The sequence below is a fragment of the Pleurodeles waltl genome, chromosome 4_1, assembly GCF_031143425.1.
Source record: "Pleurodeles waltl isolate 20211129_DDA chromosome 4_1, aPleWal1.hap1.20221129, whole genome shotgun sequence".
In the NCBI taxonomy this organism is placed as follows: domain Eukaryota; kingdom Metazoa; phylum Chordata; class Amphibia; order Caudata; family Salamandridae; genus Pleurodeles; species Pleurodeles waltl.
In genome coordinates this window covers 200,355,607-200,377,785 of record NC_090442.1, presented here as the reverse complement: position 1 = coordinate 200,377,785, position 22,179 = coordinate 200,355,607, and the positions used below count along the sequence as shown (strand labels likewise).

Here is a 22,179-nt window from a genome sequence, read left to right as displayed (position 1 = left end):
ATGTATTATACACAGTATAAACCAAGCTGTGCACAGTATAAGATACACTGCACCGGAATGTACAAGGGGATTCCGTTTAAGGGCTTCTAATGCTTTCAAAAGTTACATTTTTAGTAATGTGCAATTAGACTGCACCCAGAGCAAACCCTTTGATAGGTTTCTATTAAATGGACGCAAAACTAGTCACACCCTTGCAGAACCTCTCAAAAACAACAACCCTTTGTCATATACTGCTTTAAATAATTGTATCAATGAAAGCATTTGCTAGCTCCCAAGCAGCCTTTAAATTTGCTGATTAACCAATCTCAAATATTTACAATTCTTTCAGGAAGCAGGGACTCTGGAGAGAAGGCTTGTTTCTTCTTTAGCTGTCTGTCCCTTCTCTTTCTTAACAATGGAGGAGACCCCCCTCCTTTCCTTTCAGCCTGAGGTCACTCAAGGCCGGCATTAACTGTTTGTGGACAAAAGTTTTTGTAAATGTGTTTAATAAAAACAGTTTGGTTACGTTGTTACCAACAGTTCCTGCCCATGTCCACTTCTGTGAGCAAATGGCGGGAGATCATATTATAATCATGAGATGTCTGGTTTGAGCCAGTTCCATTATTTTGGATGGTTAGTCAGCCTTTGGTCCTATTCAAAGCCCCTGAAGCCTGCCTCCCCCCATATGTTGCATACCTGTATTATCACACCTCTCTCACCATTCAAGACTGCATTACATTGATTTGTTTTATAAGTTCTGCAGTGATTATCATGAAGTGTCATTAGGTTTCTTTAATTTTGCCTGACGTCATCAGGGTGTCTGCCCTCCTTCTGCAGCTCACGCCACCATGCATGCTGGGACCTTGCAGAACATATGGAGTAGGTAATGTGGGCCCGCACATCACTGTAAAGTGACCTGACACCCGTGCTGTGAGCCCAGCCGACAGTGACATCAATATAGGCCCACTGGGATGTATTTGTGCTTCTCTTTAGCAAGTCACATCCAATTACTTGTTTAACATAACACCTTTGAGCTCAAGGAAGGCGAACGTTATAGGCACCTTGAGCACCAGTTTCTGGCCCAAAGGCACTGATGGGGTACTGTATGTACAGTAGCCCAACCTTCCACTCTCTCGGTGTGCCTCTTGGTGTCCCTGAGTTTAAAGCAGTAAACCTTTAGCACTATTCAAATAAGGAGACGGTGTGGTTGCAGTCCTTATTCCTTTTTAGGTGAATGTGGGGTGTCTGTTCGGTTAAGGATAACATGTGAAATATTCAGTATTTTCAGATTCTGCTAGACATGGTGTACCTCACCCAGATTCTGTAGTGAAGTGGTCTCCAAGCCCCTTGCAGCATCTTGTAATGGTCAGGCTGACTCTGCTCCTTTGTGTCTTCTCTGACAACCTCCTAGTAACTTGGTTTGTCTCTTTCAGGCGAGTTCCAGTTTGCCATTGCCGCTGAGGACAACGCAGAGTTTTGGCTGAGCACAGATGAGACAGTGCATAACCTGCAGCGCCAGGCTAGCATTGGCCCAGTAAGTTTGACAACTTTTTCTCCATTTTTCCCATCTTTTTTCAAAGTTTTACTTATGTTACACTGTTTACAAAGTGGTCTATTAACACAATATAAAACCTGTCTCCATGGCCTGGCTCAGGGAGGTGCAAATTCTGAAGGCAGTCACAGAAAGTACAGACCACTACAAGCCAGTGATACAGAATTGGGCAATGTGCAACCTTTCACTGGCAGCTTCACACAGAAGATCTGCCACAATCTGGGCCACTAGGGCTTTTAAGATGGTACTTTAGCACCCTGAGGACAGACCATTGCAATAGGTCAATCTGGCAGTCAGGTTTGCTCGAGTTGTCATGATCCAGTCTGATGGCTGTAAAAGTGGAAGTAGTGACACTGTGCCCAGAGAAGAGGATCACACTATCTACATGGTGATAATATTGACACAATTGTATCTATACACCGTTGACAAAATGACCCCGGTGAAGCAAAGAAAGTGGGCAGCCTCCCATAATATATGCTTCAGTTCACCACTAACACATGAACGTCCCTATCTCCTGTTCTGTAAGTATTTGCTGATGTGATGCTTGCCTCAATGCAAGTTGTAGCATCAATGCTTCTTGATTCTTCTCTCTCTTCATTCTCCTCCCCAGCTGATTCGAAATTGGCTGTATTGGCAGACGATGCCAGATATAGTTTTCTTAAAAAATAAAATTGGTATTACTTTAATGTTTTTCTGCCATTTCTCCATGAATGTCTCTCTGCAGACATGAGCCTTACCCCTTAGCTATGGTCATCATCCACTCCACCCACTTGCAAGCAGGCTGCAGGGATTAGCTGGTGCTTATTTGGTAGTGTTGCAGTTTTTGTGCTATCTCACCTCTCATAAAGCATGTTTTTTTGTGTTTTCTCCTTTTTACATTGTTTATCTCTGGTGTGCATGTTGGTAATGACAGTTTCAATCTCTAACTATGAAGCAACAAGTATTTCTAGGTGGCTGACCCACACAAAGCCTGAGTTTCGTGTCTAGGTAACCTGTATTCCATGATAGTTTGTGTCTTCTGTGATGGAATTTATCGTTAATAGCCGAGGAACCATCTTCCTTTCTTGTCCAGGAAAAGATTGGTACTGGTGCATTTTTTCTAGTTATCATCTGACTTCAGTGTGACAGTGACGCCCTGGGTCTGGGCGTTTGCATCCATGCTATTCACCTGGCTCGAGCGTGGATAGCATTATCAGTGACCGTCTGGCTCAGAGATAGGTCCAGAAGAGCTGCAATCAAAGAAGACTGAGGTCCTTGCTGATGTATCGGTGTTTCTTTACTGATGGACTTTAGAGGCCAACATGTTGAAGAGGAGCCTTTCAAGCTCAGATTTATTATCACAATTGCCACAAATGTGCTATATAGTGCACTGTGAAAGTCATCAGACTCATGGATTGTATGAACTAAAAAAAAAGCTTCACATCAGTCACTAAAAAAAGCAATTTTTCTTGTTCAAAGGAACTTTCATCCTCTAGATAGGGAAATGATGTACAGGCAATACTGTTGTAGTGATTTTACTTTTCAAAGAAGATCCCGGTCTCATTCTCTTTGCTGGCTGTTTTCTCAGCCGTGGGATGGTTCCCTTGACAATAACTTTCTACCAATAGCATCCAGTCCTAGGGGAAAAAGAAAGGGAGACTTTCGCAGATGACTTCACCATGCACCGCTTGAATGGGAGATCAGTTGGTCTCTATATCTGGCTATATATATATATATATAAAGCTGTTGCTTTTAGCATATATATTTTCGCTACAGAAGACCACACTAGTGTGGCACCTCTAGGCCTACTCAAAAGTACTAGGTGATCATCTTTTCAGTTACTTCCAGTGTACAGTTGTGTAGGGCCCAGGTACCCAGCCTTTTCCAGACAATGAATGTGAAAACTTCTGAAGGGAAAGGAATGGGAAAGGGAGTGGTCAGATGGCACATACCACAGATAAACACTGAAGAAACTGAGAACATAATGCTCCCTGAGCAACACTGGTGTAAACATAGGAAATAATAGTAATCTTGGTGATTACTACAGCATCAATGGTATTAGCGTTTCTGGTATTCAAGACAACACACACTATGGAAGGTACTGCTTCCCAGTCCACGACGAAAGATGTAACCCCGAAAGAGCTTCTATGTCACTTCCTCTCATTGGCTCTTGGTTTCTTACAAAAGCTCCTCGTCTTTCGAGATCCAGAGAAGTGCACAGTGCTCAGAAGGAAAGAGTTACTTGTACACTTTTACCCTGAATGTTTCTGCTATTGAATCATAGAAGTTATACAGACGTCTAGGCCATCTTTCGCTGCAGGATCACACATCTCTTCTAGGACGAACAGTCTCCAGCTTCTGATGCTTGCTGTTCAACAGTAGTGGGTTTTACAGATCTTCAATCAGTTACCCATTTCTGTTTCATGTAACCTCTACCACAAGTTGAAATAAGCTTCTTTAAAATTACCGGCAGGTGTTCAGAACCTCCTGTGGATCCTAAGCTCAAGAGGTTGTAGAAAGAGGTCCACAATAAATTATTTTATTATTTAAAGTGTCATAAATAATATTGGAAGAAAAAGACCAATCCTAGGTAGTTTTCAAAATTAGTTCCTCTCATGTAGACAATAGTAAAACAAATCTGCGTTCTTGTAGCATTATGTTGGCATTATAGCCTGGGTACCACAAAATATCAAAGCCTGTTGTGTTATTTAGGAGCATGTACCAGGTAAGTACATGTTAGAAAACTTCCTGAGTTATTTTAATACACTAGGTCACCATTAACAAAGTACAGTGAAGAGGGCCTTATCACCGGCATCAGGACAAAATAAAGTAAATAATTTGTTTTCAAAGGCATATTATTATGTCTTCACAACACAAGCACAGCTGTGGAATATAAAATTGAATGTCAATGGCTACAGGTCATCTTCACGTGACTTCAAAGTGCAAATGCGCATAACTGAACTACAATATATTGATATATGCCGCGTGTTTGCTGTTTCATAATATCTCCCTCTATCGTTGCTTGGTGTCCGGTTCTAAATGACCCTCGTCATGTTGGTTTGTTCAGCCTTTTCTTGCTGCCCATTGATTCTTGCTGCTTAGGTCAATGTGTAAATACAGATCAATACTCCTGTAGAAGAGGCTCAAAGACCACAGATTGGCTAAACTTGTTCTTGCTAAACTTGTTTTCTTTTCTTATTCAATTTTTAATTAATTTAATTATTAGTGCATGGGATACATGCTTTCATTAGAAAGTGGGGAGTCTAATGTTGTTTTCTGTTTACCAAGCTAACTCAGTGATTAAAATATATTTGCTTTATGCAGACGGGGAAGGAGTGGGCAGCTCCCGGCGAGTTTGGCAAATTTAAGAGCCAGATATCCAGGCCTCTTCGGTGAGTTGTAATGTTTCTAATACCAACCAGTGCTGCTTTTGTTTATTACACAATGATGCAAACTAAAAATCATTGAGTCCTATGTGCCAAGGCATCATCGTAGACCTAAAACACAAATCCCACTAAGATGTGTCATGCTGCAAAAAGAGAGAGCACCAATAACACAATCCTTTAGACGCAAACCAAAAAATGAACAGGCAAAGCACTCTTGACTATGACTGCACAAATACAGTACCTATATAAGACACACAAACAACTGTGAAGTAGATTTTTGCAAAATATTTTATAATAATTATAGGTACATTGGAAGCAGGCTGGGAATTGGCCTTGATGTGGGAAAATGTTTTCTAGATGTAGTGGGCCATTATTGCTGGGTGCTCACTGGGATCTAGATGTTCCTTCTGATGATTGTTGTGGCTGCCCAATCAGTTTTTGAGATGATCGTGAGTATTTCGGCTATTGTTGAGTTCTTGACCCTGTGAGATCATCCAGATTACCCAGGTCCTGTTTGGCTTTAGGTAGGCCTACAAAAAAGTACAGAATGTTAAGCTTCAGTGACAAAAAAGTAAATTAAAGTACTGAGAAGTGTATTTTCGATATTTTGTCCTGTTAAAAAAATCTTTTTCAGATGGGGTTGACCAGAGAAAACTAAAATTAACAGCAAATTCAACAGAATATATTAAACATCTTTTGCAATATATTCATTACGTCTTCGTAGGATATTGTACAAGTACAAGTAAACAATTCTCTAGCCGAAATTTGTGCTTTTTGAGCTTTAGGAAGACAAAAAATTGTAGTTTTGAAAATTCTGGAAATATATTTAACTTACCTTAAGAAGCACCCAATACAAGACTATTTTCAACACGGTCAGTAATCTTATGGCTTCAAGTCCAAATTGGTATTTTCTGAGAGAATGGGTCAATTTAAAAACCCTTTAGCTGAAGAACCCTGAACCATAAGCTTGGCAGATGTGTGGTATTCACCCACAACACATGGATGACTGTCTATGAAATTTGTGGACCACGTGCTCCATTTAGAGGCGGGGAAAGGTCAGAGTTTCTCCCGATGGAGCCTCAGCTGGCTCTCGCATCCAGAACTCTTCATTCAATATTTTGTCCTTCACAAAGCCCTAAAGTCACAGTGATGGTAAAGCTGTCCTGTCTATGGAAGGGTGACCGTCACTAGAGTGCCATGCTGTACCAGGCAGAAAAGTCAATTAATGTCCACAATATACAGCTGGCTTCTTCAATTAATGGCCTCAACCAACTTTGATTTTTTCAGGTCATTTACAAGCTGTTATTTTCTGTCATCAGGGAAAAGGGTTATGGGAAGTCACTTCTTGTTACGTCATTGGAAAGTTAAATGTATATCATATTATTCCAGTGCCCAGGCAGTGAAATAACACCAGTGAGGTTCAGGAGCAAACATTTGAATACCTATATATCTTGCCTGTGCCTCGTTTCTGAATAGAGTAAAAGTGCTATGGAATCCATTAAACACGGTAGTGAACATTTTTTATTGTCTTTCTTTTACTCTCAATCTTTAAAAAAAGGTTTGATTTCTACAGCTTGAATTGAAAGGAATGGTTAACTTATTTTCTACAAAACTAGGTGTACATGAGGACACAGTGGCTTAGAATCCGCTCTATATATCATAATATTATAGGCTCCGTCAGAGCTCCCTTTGAATGAATTAACAATACACAATAAAGAGCGGAGACAACTTTAATTATAGAAAACCTGGAAAAAGTGCATGCTCCATAACAACTCTCCTAGAGGTTTAGACAATAGCAACCTGCATACATGACTAGAAATCGATGGAAGGAAACATCATGTTCTTTCTCTGGTTACGTTTTTCACATCATGTTCCTTCTCTGGTTAAGTTTTTTCAAATAAATTTACCTTCCTATTTAAAAAAGAGGCATGTATTAGCACAGTTTCCTTAAGTTTTTCCATGGATTTCTTTAAACAATTGACAACTATAAATGTTTTAATTACTGCTTAATATTGAGTCGGGCTTTGTAAACTCCTCTCCTAAATAGATTGTGCACCCAAAGCCTCCTCTCGTTGTAGCATTTTCTTACTTTGTGAGCGATTACTTCTTTTCTGCCTCTTTGCAGGTTATCAGCCTCCCGCCGGTACTACTTTGAGATCTTGCACAAGCAGAACGATGAGGGGACTGACCACGTGGAAGTGTCCGTAAGTCTAATTGGTTGTTCAGCGGCATGCTGAGGCAGCCTCACACACAAGTTTCATACTCAGTAGCTTCATCAGTTACTATTAACTCACCTGCTTATGCTGTTTTGTGATTTGCAACTGGTTGAAATTCCAGTTCATCAAGTACATATTTTATAATGGTGCAAGGGGTTTTCGGTATTGGACTATGTGGGCCCGATACATCAGCCATTTCTAAACGAGGAATGATAATCGGATTCATGAACGATATTGCCCTAGCTTAAAACAGTTTTAAGTCAGGGAAAACTCACTGTAAATCAAGCCCACAAGTATCAGAGTTGTCTTGAACCAAGGAAAACAGTCTTAAGACAGGGCAAAACCTCTTCATCAATCAAGCGCTTGACAGTCTTGGGATTGCATTAAGACTGGAAAACTCCCTAATATATTGTGTCCATTGTGCTTAGCAGAGAAACAAGGAGCTCTCCACTGATTAAAGAGAAACACCAGCTAAATCTAAAAAACCCTATCAGACATCACTAATTAATTCTAAAATGCAACCAGAAGCAATTGAATTTTCTCCATAGCAGTTGACTGATGTGCAAAACACAGATGCCAGCTATTGCATCCAGGAGAAACCTTTTGAAACAGGCCATGAGGACGTTTCAGCAGAGTTTTGATGCACTTGCCTGTTTCACCTTGTCAGCGTGTATGTTCAACAACAGCATATTTGAAAACCCTGCAAAAACAGATGTCATAGGAAGGACAATTCCACAGTGCATGACAACCCTTTTATGTCCACTTCAGACTATTTGTGAACACTTTAGCCTACTCTCATATTAAAAACCCTATTCACCGTGTATGGCCAGTCTTGTATGAAGCTTATAAGTACACATAAGAAATGAAGAGTAGCAGGGTAGTACTGAGGGATTGTTGTCTAATGTATTAGACCTCTTCCCTGCAAGAGCGATTGAAGGTTTGGAGACCAGCTCTTATGTTGTTGCATGATTGTGCAAAGGTCTCCAGGGATATTACAGCTCTAGTGTGGATGGGATGAGTCTGTGCCGTGAGGAACAGGATGGGTTACTAGATGTGGACTCCTAAATGAGTGTACCATGTTAAGGGTCTCCCCAGGAGAAGGGACCGGACCTTTGTGAGTCTAAGGGCTGCAGGCATTAGTAATAGGCTGACTCATGCCACCAGCAGACAGATTCTTTGAGGCACATATGGTCCTGGGTCATCCCTGCAGCTATGCTAACTCTGGAGATTGGTAGGAGTCGCTGGCACCAGTAAAAGATGTTCTCAGGCGATGTTCTTTGTGGGTCTAAAATGGCACGTTAGGACTTTAAAGCAAACCAATCTGGTGGATTTTTCAGGTTGCAGGTAGGAACTGAATCCACTAGTCTGAAGGTGCCGATTGCCAGGAGCCTGCATGCACCAGAGTGCCATTTCATGTTTCCCCTCGTAGGGGTTTAGACAGCAACAGTCCATCTGTACAGATGGAAAGGCCATACACCTAATGTTCTTCCTGACAAGAAGAGTGTCTGTCAAGCTGGGCAAAGGTCCACCTGACAGACACTCTTTTTTGTTCAGGTCAGGCAGCTGGAGCTAGACATGCACTAAATGCACATGTGCCTGGCTGCCTAGGCTGAACTTTGCAAGACTAAGGATTTCACAGCCCTGTAGCATGACCTCCTCAGCCTGGCAAAAGTGCCTCCAGGTCTTCCCCCTCATGATAAGGGGGAGCATCATTGGTAGTCCCGGACCTGGGTGCTTCAGTTTTAAACCTTCAAGTGCCCAGGGCTGAGTGTCAATCAGTGGCAGTCGTCACAGAGTGGGGTGGAGTCAGCCATCTCACTGACCCTATTCCACTCTGTGACAAGTGAAGGACTGCTGAATACTCTCATTGGCTGACCTAAATCAGCCAATGAGAGAAGGCAACAGTCCCAACCATCCTGGGACCCCTGAGGCTTCCCTCTATGAGAGCTGCAGGGAAAGTAAGTTGTATGGTTTTTGATGTTTGGTGTGTACGTGTAAGTATGTATGTATGGGTATTTGTGAGTGGGTGTTGTGAAAGGGTGTGTGTGCGCACATATGTGAATGTATGGATGTAAGCAAATGTGTATGTGTGGACCCTGCTCCTGCTGAAATTATTGTCCGCCACTGGATTTAGGTATGGCTGGTTGATTTGGTTGACCCATTAGTGACTCAGGAAGAGTTTCCCCTCACCTGACCTAAGTCCTTAGCCCACTTTGTTACTGCCCCTGCACACTGGGATAGGTAACAGAACACTATAAACAGTGTTTCCCAAACTGTGGGTTGCAACCCAATTTTGGGTGGCCAGTGAAAGTCCACACAATTATTAAAGATGCCTTTAAATGTTGTCTTGTCACATTTGCTGTGCTTAGAAGACAGTGGTCAAATGTGAGGCTATGTCTTTTGACAAATCGCTGCTTATTTTTTAACATTGGGATTGGTGATTACAATCTCCTCTCACTCAACAAGAGAAAGAAAATCAAAGTGAATTGTGTGATAATCCTGCTAGTTTACAGGATGTGTAAAAAGAAAGGCTGTAGGATGTCATTTATTGCAACACACAAAAAAAGTAAATACCTGTAACTTTGTTTTCTGAAGTGTGATGGGACCAAGATTTTATTAGAATCAAAACAAATCAAGACACTTTACTTGGTGGTGCTCAAATGATAAATACTCACTGAACCCCGATTTCCACACATTATCGTTTGTGCGCAGTATAGTTTATCAGTACAACAGCATGTCTCTGAAAATGTAGTGGCCATTTCTATGGAAATGTGCTGTCTGTAAATGACATTATGCTGCATCACGATGCTTTAGTTACATTAAAAAAATCGCCCTCCCCATAAAACTGGGTGAGTCACAAAGGTTGTCATTCTAAAAACTGGGCCCATGGTTCTAAAAAGTTTGGAAGCACTGCTATAGAATGTTTATGGGGGTGTGGAGATGCCCCAGTTCAGATTGGAAACTATTGGGAGTAGGGACTAATTCAAGAGAAATGTGTATGATGGATTGCAAAGACGAGTGTCACATATCAAAAAGTCACAATTTTTCTGTGTGAGTGCTGCATCCTATTGTTATGTGGCTATCCAGGTGGCTGTGGTCTGACCACTTTGCAAATCCATTCATTTTCTCCATGAAGCAATTGGAATTTTCCATGCTGGTCTTTTAGTCTATTGTGGTTCTCAATCCTTTTTATTGAACTTAAGGCCTGATTGGAGCGCAGAGCCTACCATGTGAGATTCTTTGCTGCCCAGTATTGTAGCTTTTCTAGACGCAGTGACCCAGGAGGCAGCTGCTACTTATATGGAGTAGGAGCTGAACCTCAATAATTACCTGAACCACAATATTTGATCACCCTGATTTTTACCAAACTAATTTGGCTCCAGTGTCTCCAATGGATCTAGCATTTAAAGACTACATTCCTCATCAGGAAAACACAATTTAGCAGAGTACAACAGAAAAAATGGAAGTGTAAAAAACTAAAGTCTAGATCAAAAATAAGCCAAAAATCAATTAAGTTACAGAACAGTCAAAATGTGGTACAGAGAAACATGCATAAAATACATGAAGGCTCAATTGCATAATTAAAAATAATGCAAAATCATAAAACTAATAATCCCTAGCTACGCAGAATCTAAGTAAGAATTCTAAGTGTCAGACTCATAAATACTACTTCTCCTCCATGAACATATTGTAAGCACAGCGGGAAGCCAAAAGTCTAACATGATTTAATGTAAAAATTGGGAGCAGCACAGCAGTATCAAGAGACAATTGTCATTTCAACGGACCAGAGCTCTCACCCGAAAAAGTCCAGTTGGAGAATATAATGTTAAAATGCATGCAAAATTGAATGGTTCATATACTTTTTTCCCCTCAGCTTAAGTCTAAGGTGCTCAAACACATGACAGAAATTTGTTATTGTAAGCAAAGCTTACCTAAAGACCAGGTGGTGGCATCTTCGCACAGAGTAGATGTGAGATGTCCTGGGGTCTGAGACACAATACATGAATACTCTGCTCATTTTATTCATTTCTTAAAATCACACTTCTGGTTGCCTATATCGAAAGCGAGGCTACACTTCACTAAGAGATGCAGGAAATGTGCAAATGTACTACTTCAAATAAAATATTAGAGCCATGAAACGTAGCCGGCATATTGAGACTAAAGGACACTTCAAATTTACAATAAAGTGATGTTCATATTTGATTATGAAACATATCAGTGCATGCTGTGATAAACAGGTGCAAAGAGACATTCATTTGAAAGCAATAGAAATACAAGTTTTCACACAAGTATGTTTCTTACTGACCAGGAAGTCTTAAAACTTATGTATACATTTTATGATCTCCTTCTGAGCCTACACAGTGCATGGGCCTGAAAGCAGGAGAAAGGCACTGATATTAGTTATGCATAATAATGGTACAGGGCATTATGCCGGAGCTAGAAGCATTAAGGGCTCTGACTTCTAATTCTCACTACAGTGGCGTTGAATGGTCACGCTGCCTTGAGCTGTGTGGTATATAAGTCATGTGTGTTTTGTGGTGGTGAGGAGAGGCACTGCAGAGCCCATATCACCTGCAGCTTCTGCCTGCTGCCTGGGTGTTCCCTTGAAAGCATGTGTGATGCACATCTCACAAAGGTGTCATAGAAATGGAAGACAGAACATGGTCTCTTATATTTTTCAGTGGAAACCAGTGCTGCCGGGGATGAAGTTTGCAGTCATAGACTCCCTCTATGTGTCTCTGTTCTGCAGTAAGTACAACATGCTTGGATTGATACAAGTAAAAACCTGAGGGATCTGTTATAGGCATATACATAGCTTTTATGGTGGATAAGTTTTCAAAGTTCCTTATTTTTGCCATTTGCAAACTTTGCAAACTTTCCCAGATTCATTTTGCTTTTGCCTGTGCTTCATTGCATTACAATATAATTTTCACTGCTTTTCAATATGGTATTGCCTCTAATTTAACCCAGCCAAGAAGGAAAATGTTTGCAGACTTTTTCCTCTGCAAAGTTATTTTTTGAAGGGCTTTTGTTTATGCAAAATGTAAAATGTAGTAAGAGTAATGAATTGTCGTAAAAGTCTCAGTTTTCAAGTAAATGTGGTAAAGCATAAAAAAGTTTCCAACTTCACAAAGTTACTGTTTTGCATAGAATTTCACGAAGGTTGTAAGGAAAAAAAACCTTTGCCTCCCCCATGTCTTCACTAGGAGAGGCCCTTCTCATACTTATAAAACTGGGAATATATGTTGTATCAATATTAGAAGGTAACATATAGAGGTACAGTTCCTGTGCGTATAATGAATTATGTTTATGAATATGTTTATTTAATCAGATGCTGCCATTTATCCTTCGCACCAGAGTTATTTTATATGCCACATGTTACTTTTGAAGACAGAACAAATATTTCTTTAGCACATCGTGGGCCTCCTCGTGAGGTTTTGAACAACTTTGATAGTACTTCACAAAAGGCTGAAAATGTTCATCCTAACTTTAAAACCTCATGCCACACCTGGGGTGATAACAAATAGCTCTTCAAAGCAGAGGATTCCTCAAAACGTTCATTTTTATTTGCATCCTTTAAAAGCACCTGGAACAATACTTAGATGCATTCTTTTTGCTTTCCCCGCCAAAACCTTCATTGGCATCCCGTGACGGAGTGTGTTTGGAAAAATACGGTATTTTTAAACTCGATAGGATCCCTGAGATGATGATTGACATGTTCAGCTCCGACAATCTGATGCCCTGCTTAGGGTGAGTTCGGGCTCTATCAGAAGATGGCTTCCTGACGGAATGCATCCATTTAATACCTGCATTCCCTGTCCTCATGTACGCAGGCAGATACAATTATTTTTCTTGCTGTTTTCTTGCTCTTCTTCCAAACTTCCTGATTCAGGTGATTTACTACTACTTTTCACCTGTTTCTGCTGCTTTTTGCCAAAAATCACAGACCCAGCGTGCATCTTGTCCGACTTTCCTCCATCTATGCCCTTATTGATAATTAGACACTCAGCTGTGATTTGTTAATTTCCATATAATTTTGTCTGGAAGCTGAAGAGTAGCAGAGGACCTTTGTGGATACAAAGGAACTTAAAGTTGTCTGGCAGATTAATGCAAAATGGAGGCTTTGATCTCCTGGCCATAACTACTTGCCTTGAGTGTCACTTGATGGGAGTAACACCGGAAGCTTAGTTTGAGCTTTATTGCCCCAGTCGGGAAGTGCTGGCCTAACAGTTGTTACAATTGTCCAACTCTGTAGTGATCTTTTTTATTGACTGACATGAAACTGATTGGATCCAACTTGGAGTGAACTTGCTCACACGGGGACTTTCCCCATGGCACTGACAAATCATCTGTCTGGAACTACAGAAGTTTTAAAATTGAGAAGGGAACACCAAATATCAGGAGGAGTGTAAATTAATTTTTCAGGAACAGTACTGTATAGGTCACCGTACTCCAGGTCGTTCCAAAATACTGGTGCGACACTTCAGGGGTTGACCGTTGCAAAGAAACCCCAAATCTCAAATGAACGAAAAAGTGGTGGAAGAAGCGCTCAGTAAAATCACAAAATTTAGACTTTTCAAAACATAATCACAATATCTTTTATCATTTAAATAAATTTCCAGATTGGACAACTCCTCGTGTATGGTTAAACTTGTATAATTTATTTTCATCTTGCCAGCTTCAAATAGGACATGGGCACAGCCAAAGTGTTTCGTCCCAGAGACACTGAAACTTCTTCAGGGCTGATAAGAAGGCATGTAGGAAACATTAAACAAAAACTAAAGTACAGTAGCATACAATCATATCACACAGAAAAGAAAGGACTGATCATTCTGAAAAACATACTCTTAAAAGTGGCAACTATACAATGTGCAATATAAGAATTAATAAATAAGCCATTTACATTAGGCCATAAAACCCCAATGGAGTTCAGTCCTAATTACAGTGTGGAACACACAACAGAAACATAATTACTAGTCTGCCCAATTTAATGATTCATAATCAATTCACATACGCCACCTTCGTTATAATATCAGTCAATGTGTATCCTGTTAAATGCATCTGTTCTCCAAAGAAAACCCACTGTGTGGTCAGTATATTTGATTTCATTTGTTATCTCTTTCCAGATGGCCTAGAATACAAAATAAAAAAATTCTTAAGTGATATCTAGTAGTTTTCTACTAGAACGCATCTGGACAACCATTATCACAAATATCAAACACAACAAACGTTGTTGTATTTACAATACTACTAGCCAACAGATATGGCAGATTCCCAGCAAATATTCAGAACTTATCTTGACAGTTCTAGGATTAGAAACCAATCTCTCCAAAAAAAAAACCTTTAGTAACATATGGAAGGGGTCACACTATCAAAGAGATAGTAGCCCCAGTTATATTGTTCCCTGTCACAAGAAGAAAACAACTTGGATAACAGATTAGCCAAAAGGCTTCTATACATTTACAATGTGTTCTGTTTGTAAATTGGGTTTGAGTAGAACACCTTCCTTCAATTATAACACCAATCATAGCCACAGAATAACAGAATTCATAAACTGTCGGACGACATTTGTGGTCTATGCGATTATCTGTCACTGTGATAAATCTTATGTTGGAAGTACGACAAGGGAACTGAGATTTCGGATATTTGAATATGTGAGAGCTGTTTGAAATAAAGATCCATTTTATCCACTAACGTCATGTGTGTGCGCAGAGTGAAGGATAACAATCCACCTTACTTCCATGGGTTTGAGCTTGTTCCTGGTGAAGTTCGAGGTGGAAACAGAGACTACCAACTTAGGCAATGGGAGACCAAGTGAATCTGTCATTTAAGGTTGGTTGAATGTGGATTAAATAAGGAACATTAATTTCACCACTTTCTGTGATCTGTCGTCAACTGCAGTGCTGTAATACTAAGTGGATGGCGTTCAATTCTTGCAGTTATTAGTGCATTGGTGGATGTGGACCAAATATATATGCCATAATGCCAATGGTTTTAATTTTTTATATATAGGGAAATAGATATGTTATGATTCTATAAGATAACTTGCATATGTTGTGGTAGCCGATTATGTTTGGGTTCTCGGGTACTGGAATGGACAACCGTTACCTTAGTGTGAACAATAAGAAAAAATTTGGATTTGTTTATGCAAATGGCTTCACCGAGTCTAAATGGAATTCGCTTTAAAACTGCAAATTGAGGAACGCATACAAGCATCTGTGTAGTCTGATATGTTAGATTGAGAATACTATATAAAAAATGTTGCCTAAATTACCATCGAGTGATACTATTGTATTATATTAAATCTTTGATAAGGGAATATTTTACCCTTCCAAGATGGCCACTATCTTTTTGAGAGCTACTTAGTGTACCTAATATGGTTATGACACAATTTGTGGGTCATTGCCTACAAGTGTGTCAAGAACACAATATAGCATCTATTGAAAATGCAACCACATTTGCACAAGGGAAGAAGATGGTTTAAAGAATTATGGCCCTCATTCCGGGAACCGCAGAAGACCGTACCGCGGTCAAAAGACCGCAGCGGTCATTCTGAGTTTCCCGCTGGGCTGGCGGGCGACCGCCAGAAGGCCGCCCGCCCGCCCAGCGGGAAACCCCCTTCCACGAGGATGCCGACTCCGAATGGAGCCGGCGGAGTCGAAGGGGTGCGACGGGTGCAGTTGCACACGTCGTGATTTTCAGTGTCTGCCATGCAGACACTGAAAATCTATGTGGGGCCCTGTTAGGGGGCCCCTGCAGTGCCCATGCCAGTGGCATGGGCACTGCAGGGGCCCCCAGGGGCCCCACGACACCCGTTCTCGCCAGCCAGGTTCTGGCGGTGAAAACCGCCAGAACCAGGCTGGCGGGAAGGGGTCGGAATCCCCATGGCGGCGCTGCTTGCAGCGCCGCCGTGGAGGATTCCCTGGGGCAGCGGGAAGCCGGCGGGAAACCGCCGGCTTCCCTTTTCTGACCGCGGCTTTACCGCCGCGGTCAGAATGCCCCCGGAAGCACCGCCAGCCTGTTGGCGGTGCTTCCTCCGTCACCTACCCTGGCGGTCATAGACAGCCAGGGTAGGAATGACCCCCAATGTATTTTGGCTTTTAAAAGTTCATCCAGAGAATTTTTATTCCTTTTGGACATTCTTTCTATGGTTGGAAAGTATTTATTTAGTGCTTAGTTTCACACCTCGTTGTTTTTAATGTTTATAGTTATTATTCTCAGAAGAGCTTTAATTAACGCAGATGTACTGATATGAGTTCAGTTTTGAGACTTTAATCTTTGCATTATGTAATCGATAGCGGCTGATTTGAATATAGTGATTATGGTATGATTCACCTGATGTGTCATTGAGAACTCTGTGACTATGATAATTGTTAGCTATAGCAGTTAAACGACTTGCCAATACAAGTAGGCATTAGCACTAAGGTGTTGTTTGCAACATTTTATCACTGTGTTGTTTAGGCTGTTAGAGGCATTCTGATTTAACTTACATATGCTATATGTTAGCTCAATCCATATAGCATGCATATTCAATTTGTTCTGTGCTAGATAAAGCTGGAAGACAAACTTTTGACATGTGAATGTTTCTCTAATCTTGCCAGTAGCGAGCTTTCGTTTTTTGCTTTAACTAACCTATTATATCCAGATTCAGTTTAATGGTACATGTCTGTACAATATATACTGTATATGTCCATTTGTTTAATGGAGATTGAGACAATGTTATTAGTTATTCAGTCATGCCAACCTCATATGGACTTTTAACTACCAAAAGATTATTTTCTTTTTGGATTAATGTTTTGGGATTAGCCTACTTTTAACTAAACATTGTTGCTTCCGTTGTTTTAATATAATTTTAAGTATTTTTATAGAGAGGAACCATCTTCAAGAAGAATTGTTGGATGAACATAAACTACTTTGTAGCTTTAGTCTTTGTACATTTCCATGGAGCAGGGCTAGAGGTGCTGATGCTGGATTCAAGTCAATATGTTTACATGAGTTTCTTTTTTCTCCTTGCCATTAATTTCCAAGTTGTACAGAGAATTTAAGAAGTGTTCATTTTGAACTAAATATGCACTATACAATCCTTCAAATAAAACCAAATGGCATTGAAACTTGAATGCCTCATAGGATGGTAGTAAAATTGACGGTTTTCTGCCTGGGGAGAGGACTTACCCTTTTCTAGAACAAATCAGTCTGAATTCAGTGATTTCATACATATCTGTGATTTTGGTCCTCAAATTCTAAGCAAGTAAGACGTGAATTAAATGATGATCCTGTTGTAGTCCAATATGGGTGTGATTATACAGTACCTGACTGTCTCTTCCTTTTCTTCAGATGAAACAGGTTTGAGCATGAATGAAGTTGACCACATCCCACAGACATTAGCCACCTATCGGGGTCACTCTGGTGACCCCTCGGGAGACCAGAGCTACCCTGCAGACATGCTCAGACCGGACCCTCGTGATACGTTCCACAATGGTAAGCATGACCTGAATGGACATCTACTGCAGAGCTTAGTCACTCAATGTGAAAATAGACAGAAAGAAATAAACATTTTAACTTCCTTAGGTACCCAAACTAAAGGAGTCTTTTAATTCACCCTTCAGTCCCTACTGGATGTTTAGCCTTTTGAGATGCAGAAGGTGGAATTATTATGGTTACTGTTTTTAAGAGTAATGTCCATCAATTATTGTAAACCATTTTAGACAAATGGGTAGATTTAGTTATTGGCAATAAAGATGAAAGTGTCTATTACCATAATGGCAGAGACAAATAGAGTCCTCAGTTTTTAGGGTCGAGCGTGCAAGCGCTCTGTCCCTGTTGTAATCCCTCTGTAGGCTCTTAACCCCGCCAATGTCACACACATCATTTTAGTTGGTTGGTTGGGTTGTCTTTTAAAATTCGCTTGATTTCATTATTGAAATGCATGCATACGTCATGGCGTTTCTGGTGTTTAGCCCTCCTCGAGCGCATCTGCCAACTACTGATAACATATGAGGCTCCATGTTTTCTGTATGGTATCTGGACTACTTTTTCTCTTTATTTCGTGGGCAGCACGATCTTGCTGGGTAGTAATCAAGCGCTTTTCATGACTACCAGTTTAATTCTATTGTGTATCCTAGCTCGCCTTTGGGAATTCAAGGTTTTACACAGCGTGATTGCGCTTGTTTTTTTTTTTTTCATTACTCTGCAAAGGCGAAACCGGACTGGTCTTTTTATTCAGATTAATCACGTTCACCCTCATTGCGTGGTCAGAGGATGAAAAATAAAATGATAGTTGAACTATTGTTTTATTATTCATCTGCTGGCTCAGCCAGCAGTGTAGGGAAGGGCGGGGCAGGGCAACTGGGGTGGGGAGGGAGTGCTCATTAGTGCGCATGTGTGTTTGGCTGGCCGCCTCAAAATACCACATTCTCACCTCTTAAGGGATTCATTCATGCTGTAGAACACCCCATCAAGAGTTGAATGAAATTTGACCACTTCACCATCACACTGATGGAACTCCACTGGCTCCCCTTACTGGCCTGCCCCATCTTCAAACCCAGCTGCATTATCTTCAAAGCTATAACAACTGGTACTCCTGCCTGTTTGGTTGAAAAGCTCACCACCACCTGTGGCTCTTGGAATTCCTGCAGCCATAACTGCAGGACACTATCATACTGGAGATGGACAAATACGGTCCAGTTCCTACCTCAGAACCCAGTAACCCTTGTATATGTACCTTTGATCCTGTGCAGGTCTCTGCTGCCTTTCGGCTAGGTTTACCCTATACAAAATTCTACATATTTACATGTATACATTACTTAGTTTTTCAGGCTGCAAATGTAACTTCTTCCTTTCTGCTGTATCCCTTTACAAAACTGGTTCCTGACTCTCTGAAATGTAACAATATTTGTAAAGATGGCTGTTGCAGGTGACATCTAGCGTGATATTAGAATGAGCACTCTTTTTTAAATATAAATGTAAGAATGGGAATTACAAACACAATCCTGCTGCTGCCTGTTCTGTAACGCTTTTCTAAATAATGTTTCAGCCCACTTCCTTTCTCATAGCTAAATCCAACATTCCCCCTATGAAAGTGGGCCCTTGCATGTGATGGGATTCTTCTCATGTGTCCCAGTCCCTAGCATGTAATGCAATCTTTTGTCCATGCTAGGCTGAAATTGTGATCCGTTTGTGTCATTTGATGGTGGTACATGGCTCACATAGAGTTTATATGGGAATGTGAGAGAGCACCTCTTTATTTGGGGGCAGTAGTTTTTGAGAATAATTGAGCACTGGTATCCGCAGTGGCACGTGACCATCTAGCCTTTCTTTTCTAGTGCCGCTGATCAACAAGATGCGCCTACGCAAGGTTCTGCCCGAATGCACCTACAAGCCCAGCTACCTCATCAAGGGATACCCGCTGCAGCGCTACCAGGGACTCCAGTTCGTAAGTCCATTTTTAAAGTGGTAATGGGGGGGGGGTTCTACCGTGGCCAGAGGCTTAACTATCACACTAACCAAAAAAAAGTATGCTTTATTCACTTAGTCTTTAAAACTGTTACTGACACTAGAATCAGGAGCACATCAAGTTAGGAAAAAACGTTATGGTGGAGGTTTTACAAAATCATTAATGTATACTGGAAGTACTACTTCAGGAATACTCTTTTACGTATTCCTAATTCCTTTGTAAATTGGCCTCGAAACGTTCAGGATTAACTCACTATTAGTAAACGTGTTAAGAGGGCACAGTCCTTTCTATTTGTACTAATTACATATGAATGTTACCTGTATATTTACATTATTTGGGGCATATTCACAAAGACACACATGAGTACTTAAGAGTACTCCCGGAGTACTACTTTACATACTCCAACAGGCCCCTGTGAATAAGCCTCTAACTCTTCTTGGTTATCTGCTCCGAAGTCCATTTTTGGCAATGGGTCTTGCACTAAAGATGGTGCATTGGGACCCTTCCTCAGGACCAGTTGAGCAAATGACTTCTCCTGGGTTTATGTGCTAAAAGCCAGCATCCTTTTCTGCTCATACACATGTTGTCCTTTGGTACCTGTGAGCTTGTTGCTGTTAGAAGAGCTCATGACCAGACTCTGGGAATGGAGGACAACTTTGGAAAGATAGTTGGAGACACACAAGATGTGTTAACAAGAAGGGAGCACTTGGGTGTAAATAAATGCAGTCAAGCGATCTCAGCGGGCTTAAACTCAAGGAAAATTGATAAACCGAATGTGTTACTGAATGGATCTGGCTGAAGTTGTGAGAGTGTGTTACCTAAGAAGACATACTGTACAGGGATATGGTAAGGGCGACCACTTGCTTATAAAAATCCTTAGAAGCTGAAGGCTAGGACAGGAATATGTATGTAATGTTCAGTGAAGTCACAGGCTCCTTACCTTTCTGTAGAACAATGGCGCCACTTCCTCTGTGTGTAGGTGCACCATTCTATGTCCTAGCACAGCTCACAAGCCTGGAGCATAACTTGGACATGGCAGGGAGCTCACAAGGTAACTAAATAATGTCCTTCTCTTGTGGCTGCCAGTTCATTCATATCCATTAAGTGGTCATATGATGGAGTCTGGAACTTCAGAAGGCAATCTAACACTATGGACAGGGGGAATCACTAAATATCAGAGGGAATTGGTGAATCCCATAACATGACTTAGGGCAGCATTACATTGAATGCATCAGCAATGTATTGTTAACCAAAAAAAAGTTGTTTTAGTATTTATTTATCTACAGTTTTATATTGCCAGGACTTGGCCCAAGGACATTGGAGCACTTTACATGAGCAACAGATTACATTACGCAATGTCAGAGTCATGCATAGGGAAATATAGGGCCAGATGTAGCAAGTTCCGAATTTGCGATTCGGAAATTGCGAGTCGGTGCTAACGGTGTCTCAGACACCATCTGCGAATCGCTATGGGGGTCGCAAAGACCCACCTCATTAATATTAATGAGGTGGGTCGCATTTTGCGACCCCATAGCGAGTCCCTGCACTCACAGGAATGGTGGCTTGCTGAAGACAGCAGACCTCCATGTCTGTGACTGCTTTTTAAATAAAACAGTTTTTTTTTTTTTTTTGTATTGCAGCCCGTTTTCCTTAAAGGAAAACGAGTTGCAATACAAAAAAAATTACGAAACCATTTGGTTTCGTTTTTTCAGAGTAGGCAGTGGTCCATTGGACCACTGCCTGCTCTGAAAAAACATTTTGGGCAACATTCACAAAAGGGAAGGGGTCCCATGGGGACCCCTTCCCTTTTGCGCATGGGTTACCACCAGTGTGACACTGGTGGTAACTGCAAATTGCTTTGCGAACGCGTTCACGGTCACAAAGCAATTTAGCATCGCAATGCGAGTCGCAAATAGGAAGGGGACACCCCTTCCTATTTGCGAGTCGCATTCACATTTTGCGAGTCGGTACCGACTCGCAAAATGTGAATGAGCATCGCTATTTTCGCAGTTTGCACCATGCAAAATGCTTCCTACATCTGGCCCTAAGTGATTTGCCCAGAACCATAGGATGTTTAGCCTGTGCCATTATTTGAACCTGGTTCCACAGTTCCAAACTCAGTAGCTAATGCCATTAGGCCACATCTCCTCCTAATAAGCTCTAAGTGCCTAACGATAAGGGAAATACATTTTAGGCATGTTTTTCTTCAGAGTGCATGAACCAAAATCTTACACTTAAGTTAACCTTAAGTCATAGACATACTTATTTCTGAAAATGGCCATATTTGTCAAAATGTCACCATTTCAGAATGTGACATTGAACATACACCTACATTTTTTTAGTTCATAGACACATTTATTTTTGAAGATGGCAATATTTGTCAAAATATCATAATTTCATAATGTGACTGAACATAAACCTAAATTCATAATGTCTGGAACAGAGCTTAAAAGACTTTTGAACGTTGGGTACCAAAATGTCTGGGATGGAGGCAAAAAAACATTTGGGCGGAGGATAAAAAGTGTCCGAGACACAGGGTAGACAGTGTCTAGGATGGAGGTTCGCAAATGTCTGGGACACAAGTAATCACATTTTTGGAATGAGGGTATCCAA

At 40.9% G+C, this 22,179-nt stretch overlaps 1 protein-coding gene and 1 long non-coding RNA gene across 3 annotated transcripts in view; one reads left to right on the top strand and one right to left on the bottom strand.

Moving 5' to 3' along the window:
- Nucleotides 1–22,179, top strand: part of B4GALNT3 (beta-1,4-N-acetyl-galactosaminyltransferase 3) — a 501,487-nt gene that overhangs the window by 396,585 nt on the left and 82,723 nt on the right. Inside the window, exons 6-11 of the mRNA XM_069228126.1 lie at nt 1,413–1,513; nt 4,835–4,902; nt 7,022–7,100; nt 11,795–11,861; nt 17,448–17,591; nt 19,436–19,545. Of these exons, the coding sequence (XP_069084227.1) occupies nt 1,413–1,513; nt 4,835–4,902; nt 7,022–7,100; nt 11,795–11,861; nt 17,448–17,591; nt 19,436–19,545 (569 nt within the window). The remainder of the gene's footprint in view (nt 1–1,412; nt 1,514–4,834; nt 4,903–7,021; nt 7,101–11,794; nt 11,862–17,447; nt 17,592–19,435; nt 19,546–22,179) is intronic.
- Nucleotides 5,167–22,179, bottom strand: part of LOC138287572 (uncharacterized) — a 31,104-nt gene continuing 14,091 nt past the window's right edge. For both annotated transcript variants that reach the window (XR_011202238.1, XR_011202237.1), the window contains one exon: nt 5,167–5,426. This is a non-coding gene — a long non-coding RNA (uncharacterized lncRNA). The remainder of the gene's footprint in view (nt 5,427–22,179) is intronic.